Source organism: Sesamum indicum, linkage group LG7 (genome assembly GCF_000512975.1).
Source record: "Sesamum indicum cultivar Zhongzhi No. 13 linkage group LG7, S_indicum_v1.0, whole genome shotgun sequence".
NCBI lineage: Eukaryota > Viridiplantae > Streptophyta > Magnoliopsida > Lamiales > Pedaliaceae > Sesamum > Sesamum indicum.
In genome coordinates, this window is record NC_026151.1 from 3,979,731 (window position 1) to 3,987,929 (window position 8,199).

Here is an 8,199-nt window from a genome sequence, read left to right on the forward strand (position 1 = left end):
AAATTGCTTTATTTTAAAAAAACACAAGGAGGTATATTGCTATTCTTTTCATGGAGGGGTAATTTGTTCATTTGTAATATCACGGGGGTGGGGGGGGGGTAAATTGCTATTAACGCGTTTGTGTGATGATGTTGTTATTTTTCAAAGGTGCAAGTATAATTTTTCAAGCTGTATGGATGATTTATGTAAATGATATTGAAATTTATTATGAATATGTCTGTAACTATTCAAGAAATAGGAATAAATATAAATGCAACTATTCCTAAAAGAATATTGCATGTTTCAAGAATGGGCTTTTAGAATAAGTCGCTTCTCCAAAAGTGTGCATCAAGAGAGTGAGAAATTAATATTTTTATTTTTCTAAAATGTGCTATTATGCACTCTCAAGATCTGGAAAAAAAAAATTATATATCTTTACCTACAATAGACCATCACGAGAGAATACTTGTTAGACGATTATTAATTTCAGAATAATATTTATAATTTTTTAAATACACTAAGTCATGGTAATTAATCTCACATAACAGAAATTCAAAAGAGATAAAGATGTTTATATATATATATAAAAGTAATAATAAAAATAGTTGAACAAGACAAAGCATAAATGTCAACAATGAGACAATGAATTCGACAAAATGTAGTTCTATAGTTTGTCTCCATTATACACAATATCAAAATTTAATGATAATAATTATCTTTCCTTCAAAAATATACAAAGGGTTGGATGGAGATTTGAATTATTAATGTATTGAACGATGTAATAAATCATAAATTATTGAAATATGGGTTGCATTAAATTGAAAAATGAGGAGGAGGGTAAAGTAGTCATTCTTGTATGTGGCGGGGCATGAAATACGTCGGAAGTGAGTATCTATCTCTTGACAAAGGCAAATAAATAAAAAAAAGAAAAAAAACTATCCAGAATCCAATCCCCAAATGACTCTTTGCGGAAGCTGATTAGGGTTGCTGGTGGCAGTGGATTATTGGCTGAGTGGAGAGTATTCCCCCAATCCATTTTCTTCCACAGGAAGCTTCTGGATTTACCGTTTCAGCCACCTCGACAGCTACCTCTTGGAGAGAGCGGAAGGCGCTGAGTATTTGTGTATCCGATTCGACGAGTTTTAAACGCCAAGGCTGAAAGTGTTGCGGCATTTGGTGAAGTAATTTGTGTTGTTGGCGGATGGTTGGGCTATCTTTGAATTGCTCTCCAGTTCGTTGATAATGTGAAGGTGCGATTTTGATTCCCTTTTGTGTGTTTTGGCTGATTGATTGGTCGTACCGGCGTTTGGTAGTGAAGCTTGTGGCGGTTGTCCTTTCGTTTGTGGTTTACTTACGGTCTCTGACTTTTCTTCAGTGATTTCGCATAGCTGAAGATATGTATATAGGTCGGCGGTTGGCTTTTAGTGGGAGTGAGATTTTGTAGCGGCGATGATGTGTTAAATTATGATGGAATGTGAGTTGGACATAGTATCACGAGTTTGACTTTATAAAGTTCTTTTTTGAGTTATTCTAGCCAGATTTGCTCTGGATTGAGACCGTAGTGTTGCATTAGTATTATATAGCATGTTAGTGCTGATCTTGGGAGATATTATTTCTTCACCAAGATCTGCGCTAACCGTAGCTTGCAGGTAATGACAGGAAACATCAATTCTAGTTACCTATTGTTTTCTGTTTAGTTTTGTTTTCTTAAGAATTGGAAACTATGTATACTAAGATTAGTTATTACTAGTTGGTTTATCTGAACTGTGTCTTTCTCTTTATTTTCTTTCACTACTTTGTTTTTCATGGCCATGTTGTGTTGGAAAAGCAATTGATTTTTTATATTCTTTCATTGAATTTTCAAACAGAAAACCAGTGGTAGCTAATCCTCTTAAGGTCAAGCATACGATTAGATCTTCAGTATAATTTTTTTATGATGTAAATCTAGTTTTGCCCTGTCAAAGAATTAATCTCACTGGGCTTTCCTCTTGAATTATTTATGTCTGGTATGATGCACTTTTCAACATTATTTTGTATGTTTAAGACAGTGAAAGCAGTAAGTAATAATCTCGGATGGCTGAACTTATGCCAAAAATAGAGTTGTCAATTTCACAGGTACTTTCATGAAACAGAAAATATCTGTTTATCTAGCCACCTTGTGCAGATAGAGTAAGCTGTACTTGTATTTTACCACTCTATATTATTGATTTCATGGTGCAAATCAATGGCTGATGATATAGAATGAATATGACACCTTCAATTTACAAACTTTAGCAACTGATTTGAAATTTTCACTTTGTACTGCTATAATGTGTCACCAGTGTAAAATGCAAACTATGGATGCTCACGCACCTCTGCACTGTCTGTGCTTTAATTTGCCAGATCTCTTGGTCACTCATAAGCATATATTGGAGTGGAAGAGCATATTTATTTGCACAATGCACCTCGAGTGATGAGATCTTCTCTTACTTGTGGTACCTGTGGCTGTACCCTCTCTAACAAAAAGGTTGTTGATTTATCTCACTCAAGCCAGGGAAATGCCGTCCAATTATCTATCAAGACTTCATAGTGCAATCCGCGAAGGAGTCTGGAGATCGGTGTCTGGGAAAGGAGGTGGAATCGAAGATCAGATAGATGTTCTCATCGGCCAAGGGAAGGTGTTGCTTGGCCACTGTAGGAATATTCATTCTTTACCCTCGGGGCCGTTTACTGACTTGCAAGTATTTGTTCGCCCTGGGACTGTCGTTGCTGCTCAAGCAAATCATATAGCCAATCGAAAAAAGAAATTTTCAGTTGCTGGAGCATTTTCTCGTGCAATGTCTATACCTTCTGTATCAGGGCCATCATTTCAACTTTGTGGGTATCACATTGATCTTCTGCTATCAGAGCCAAGCCAAGGCTTGGGCATTAATTCTGATAAGTCTCTTATGGCTGTCTGTGGATCTAGATCAGCTCTTACTGACTACCCTATCAATCTGCGGACATCTAGGCCTGCTCCACTTGGTGTCGCAGCATATCATTCTTTCAGTTCTTGCTACAGAAGCTTTGATGATTGTAGAAAATTTAGCACGAGCTGGAGAAATAAAGAACAGCTTAATAACTTCTTGGTCTACAGATATTTCATGTACAATGTTGCAAAGAGAAAGGGCAATGCCAATCCATTTCTTGGATTTGGTTCAGAGTGTCTCCATATCTTATCATCTGCATGCTCCTCTGCTGGCACTGCTTGTGATGTGTCCTTTGATAACTCTGTGAGGGAGGATCAGCTTTCGAGTTCTGCACATTCACCTCAGCTGTATGTTCCTTTAATTTTTCATTTTTTTTTATTAGGATGCAACTTAATTATAAATATTTGGTATCGAACATATTTCCTAAAAGCCCATCACTGGATAAAATATTGCTTGTCCTTTAAATTGTTGATGCCCATTTATACCTCTTGGATTTGCATGATTGCTTCTTTCAGATCCATGGTAAATCTTTTGTCATCATCTCCTTCCCTGCCTCATGCACGCCAGATTGGATCTTCATACAAAATTTCTGAGTTCCTTTTCTTTTAACCTACATACACAGTCTCTACCTGAATCTTGTGGCTTCATAAAAATCACATAAAGTTGTCCACCTTTTCTTCCCTGTTGTGTTTGTAGCTGCATACACAATAGCACATCAGATATCTGCAACATTTTTTCCCACATTCATGTGTTGAATAGCTTCCAACTTGTTATTTCAAGAGTATTTCTAACAGCACATCATATTGCCTGGCATCTTGATTATGATCAGGTTGATTTGCTGATGCAACATAAATTTATGTTTTGAAAAGTTAAAACTGAGATTTGTCTGGATTGTCAAAGAACCAGAGTTCTTTTGGAATATAGATTTAATACTTGTAGCAGTTATATGGAAGTTCATGGTGATGAATTCATCTCTCCAGCTAATTCAACCTTTTATTAGTCAAGTATTTGTTTAGGAATTATCTGATCAAAAGCTTCCAATCAGTCTTCTACTTGATAATTGTTGGACTTTCTCTGGGTTATATGTATATCTGATAAATTTCTTATTCTGTCCTCAGTTTGAGATCAATTTGTATATTGCTGAGTGTTCAAGGTGGAGCATTCCTCTTGTCCTCCGCATTCCTTTGGCATCTCTGAGACTTGCTAAATCTGCTTCCTTCTATCAGGAAATTATTAGTGACGAGTTTCCAATCAGTTGAACTTTGCAATCCTTGTCAAACCCCAAATCAAAGTCAGTCATGTGGGGTTGTCCTGAATAAGAGATTTTTGGAGACTTCTTTAATTATTATAAATCATTATGGCATCTCTCCTGAATTTAACTTATGGTTGGTGGCAGGAGTATCCCAGCTGATAGACCTCTGAAACTAAATTCAGGATCCTGTTACCTGCCGCATCCTGACAAAGAAGAAACTGGCGGAGAGGATGCTCATTTTATTTGTACAGGTGAGCATGCTATTGGTGTAGCGGATGGTGTTGGTGGATGGGCTGATGTTGGTGTTGATGCTGGGAAGTATGCCCGAGAGCTCATGTCCAATTCGGTTAATGCCATTCAAGAAGAACCAAAGGGTTCTATTAACCCGACCAGAGTCCTAGAGAAAGCATATACTAGTACCAAAGCGAAGGGCTCATCGACTGCTTGTATAATTGCTCTCACAGATCAGGTAGGCTATTGTCAAGATACATTTGAATGGATAAACATGCTGATCAAGAAAATTGGATTTTTCATTAAAATTTGCTCAACCCCGAAGAAATTATGTCTCTAGACTCTACTATTTTCAGCTAAAATAGGTTTGTGTTTTCTCATACTAATAGTATTTTACACAGTTGAATTAGCTTATTACTTCCGGTTGTGCATTGTTCTATGAAACGTTCTTCCTTCTTGTGTAGGGTCTGCATGCCATTAACTTAGGGGATAGCGGGTTTATGGTTGTTAGAGATGGATGTACAGTTTTCAGATCCCCTGTTCAGCAGCATGATTTCAATTTTACTTATCAGCTGGAGGGCGGTAATGCTGGAGATTTGCCTAGTTCTGGAGAGGTTGTCTAGTTCCTTGTTCCTTTGTACTTGCTTTCTGCCAACTGTAGTGCAAGGTCTTTGGTACAGAAATGACAAGCATTTTACTTGTATCACTTTCTCCCTTTTGTCACGGGTGAAACTAAAGTGCTTCCATTATGCACATTGGCTCATCTTCTTCAAATTGTCTCTCGTGATGATTTTACTTTGCATACATTTCATCGAAACTAAAGGACTCTGTGTGTTTCAGGTGTTCACCATTCCTGTCGCTCAAGGAGATGTTATAATTGCTGGGACCGATGGGCTTTTTGACAATTTGTATAACAGTGACATTACTGCAGTTGTGGTTCATGCTGTGAGAGCTGGTTTCGCGCCTCAGGTGACAGCACAGAAGATAGCAGCACTGGCACGGCAGCGAGCTCAGGACAAGAACAGGCAGACTCCTTTCTCTACCGCAGCACAAGAAGCTGGGTTCCGTTATTATGGTGGAAAACTTGATGACATCACTGTAGTAGTTTCTTATATTGCCAGTGATCACAATGTATGGACTCTTTCTCTCTCTCTCTCTCTCTCTCTCTCTCTCTCCACACACACACACATGCTCACTCACACTGGCCACACTCACAGAGGATTTCCGCTTGATCCTGCATTCATGCAACTGTCCTGAGTGTATCTACATGTCTGCTCTGCTTCACTTGTCTTCTTAGGTCCATCTTTTCCTTTAATTTTTAATCTACCTCTAGTCAAATCTGTCAAGCTCCTTGCACTTTGTCTTCTTTTGAAGAAAAGGAAAAAATGAACGGGAAGCAAGAACAGCCTCTGTGACCTATGTGGTCTAGATTTCTTTATTGTTTGTTTGTGGCAGGGCTGGAAGCTATCTTCCATATCCAAGCCTCATGCATTTTAGTTGGAAATTATTACTCATTCTTAACATTGATTGATGTAGCGTGCAACATGTTAGAACGTGAATCGTTTCTATATAGGTTGACCTTTTGTTTTTGTTATGCTTATTGCAGGAAAACCTTTCAGCCAACAGCTCTAACTAGAGAAACGGTTTGTAATGTCATGGTTCTGTCATTTCCATCAGTCAAGTGCTTCGAATCGATGATACCGAGCTTCATGCTTGCAGTTTGCAAAGAGTAGACTCCCCAAGATTTCACATCTGTTGTATATATATGTAATTGTTTTTGGACGGTGTAGTGGTTTTGCCTACAAACGGATAGTTGCAAACGGCTGTGTATAGAAAATAGTAAAGGAAAAGGTGTGAGTTATTCCACGGTTTTGGCTACTGGCGTTCCGCAATACATAGATAGGCCATATTTTGTCGTATTGACATTATTCATTTTGCATTTGAATGCTCCATTTTCATGCCATGTAAGAGAGGGGCTTACGGATTATGTCCTGAACATATGTATATGGATTTTTGGTATGTGTTCTGATTTGGTAAAATATTAGTCGTTATGACACGTCGTTCTTGCATTTATATCATAAATAATTATTTATATTTTAATATATTATAAATAAGAATAAAATATATAAATCAATAAATAAATAAATAAATGAATAAAAATAATCTAATTCAGCGATATCATTAACACAAAAATTTGGTATAGCCTATTTACAAATTGTAGTTTGTGAGTGAATTTTCATGTTAGTACTGATATATAAATAGTATAGATATATAGACAAAGAAAGAATTTGAGTAGAAGTGGTTGAAGATGCAGAAGGATATTTTTGGTAATTTAAAAAATTGGTGTCACGGTGTAAGTAATCGTTATTTGTGAGTGAAAATGATTATATATATATATAGAGTATAGATGAAGTATGTTCCATATATGTACAAAGAGTTGTAAACTGTAATCACCTGCTAAGGCATATTCAGGTAAAAAAGAAAAACAAAAAATACCCAAAAAATCAAATGATTATACTAAAAGTTTGAATGAAAAATTATGTTTATTTTTTATTGACTTGCAAAGTTTTTGTAGGTTGAATAAATTTTTCCTAACCAACCTATTCTTATATTAAGGTGAAAATGTAATGCATGTGAGGATATATAAAATAGTCTGATTATAAACGATTTGTTTGACGTGCAATAAGTCAGTAATAAGTTAATTGTAGGTGAATACAGATCTTTAGTTGATTCTTTTATGATATCAACAAATCACGTGAATTTTAAATAATAAATGAATTTATTTGTCAAATGAAAACAAAAGTCAGATCATGTAATTTCATAAACCAAAAAAAGGTCTACTCGTAATTATAGGCAATTATCCCTTTTATTGATGATGTTGTAATGTGGTTATTGTTTTAGTCTTGCAATTAATTGTCAATAAAAGTAAGGCCTATCATCTATGTAAGGCCTATCATCTGCTGCCATAAAAGTATGGATTTGCATCTCTTTATGAAGGTCAAGGTCCACTGCCAAACTTCGACATCATGGATTCGAGTTTTACCGAATTTATAAGTATTTATCACTTTATCCTTTCACAAAAAATAAAAAAAAAGGTATGTATCGTTTTATGTGAGTTATTTTAATTTATTTATTTTTAATTAGGGAGAATTACACTCTCTTCTCCTGAAATTTGGTGTACTTATACATAAACTTCATGTGGTTTGGAAAATTATATCGAGCACCCTAGAGGTTTGCTTCTATCTAACAAATAAGTCATCAATTAGTCAAAATTCATCGAATTTGCTGATATTAACATAGAAACTGAATGAAAATTGATATTTATTATTGATTGACTTAAAACTGACTAATTGTAGGTCAAACAACATTTTTTTAAACTAAAGTACTCTTATAACGATGAAGATATACTCCTCATATGCATTAACGCATGAAGATGTATGACTGTAATTTAATCATAAGAAGATTTATTTGACTTGTTATAAGTCAGTTAAGTCAATCGGGAATATATATACATTATTTTTTAATTTTTTGTTAGTATCAGCAAATTCAGTGGATTTTCACTAACGAAAGGATTTATTTATTAGATGGAAGCAAACTTCAAGGGTGTCAGATAATTTTTCCCAAATGATAGGGGGTTTATGTATAATTAGACCAAACTTCAAGGGAGCGGAGTGTAATTATCTTTTTAATTATTTATAGAATCAATGTAATTTATTTATTGATCTTGGTCATATTGATATATATGAGTTGAATCGATGTATTACTCAAAAAAAGGTACACTATCCAAAA

At 35.4% G+C, this 8,199-nt stretch overlaps 1 protein-coding gene across 4 annotated transcripts; it reads left to right on the forward strand.

Annotated features, from left to right (window-relative positions):
- LOC105166166 (probable protein phosphatase 2C 55) lies at positions 876-6,429 on the forward strand. 4 transcript variants are annotated; one of them, XM_011085412.2, is made up of 6 exons: positions 876-1,229; positions 2,362-3,274; positions 4,324-4,648; positions 4,875-5,024; positions 5,251-5,541; positions 6,017-6,429. In XM_011085412.2, exons 2-6 carry the CDS (start codon positions 2,517-2,519, stop codon positions 6,044-6,046), a joined length of 1,554 nt encoding a protein of 517 aa, XP_011083714.1. In that variant the 5' UTR covers positions 876-1,229; positions 2,362-2,516; the 3' UTR covers positions 6,047-6,429. The 4 variants fall into 4 exon arrangements, with proteins under 4 accessions (XP_011083714.1, XP_011083717.1, XP_011083715.1 ...); XM_011085415.2 differs by having other exon boundaries at positions 4,327-4,648; XM_011085413.2 differs by having other exon boundaries at positions 2,509-3,274.

What these genes read in the sequence shown, in the direction of transcription:
- LOC105166166 (XM_011085412.2), top strand. Translation starts at nt 2,517, where the DNA reads ATGCCGTCCAATTATCTATCAAGACTTCATAGTGCAATCCGCGAAGGA. An exon ending in TAATTGCTCTCACAGATCAG is followed by an intron (nt 4,649 to 4,874) that starts GTAGGCTATTGT and finishes CTTCTTGTGTAG; the next exon opens with GGTCTGCATGCCATTAACTT. An exon ending in ATTTGCCTAGTTCTGGAGAG is followed by an intron (nt 5,025 to 5,250) that starts GTTGTCTAGTTC and finishes TGTGTGTTTCAG; the next exon opens with GTGTTCACCATTCCTGTCGC.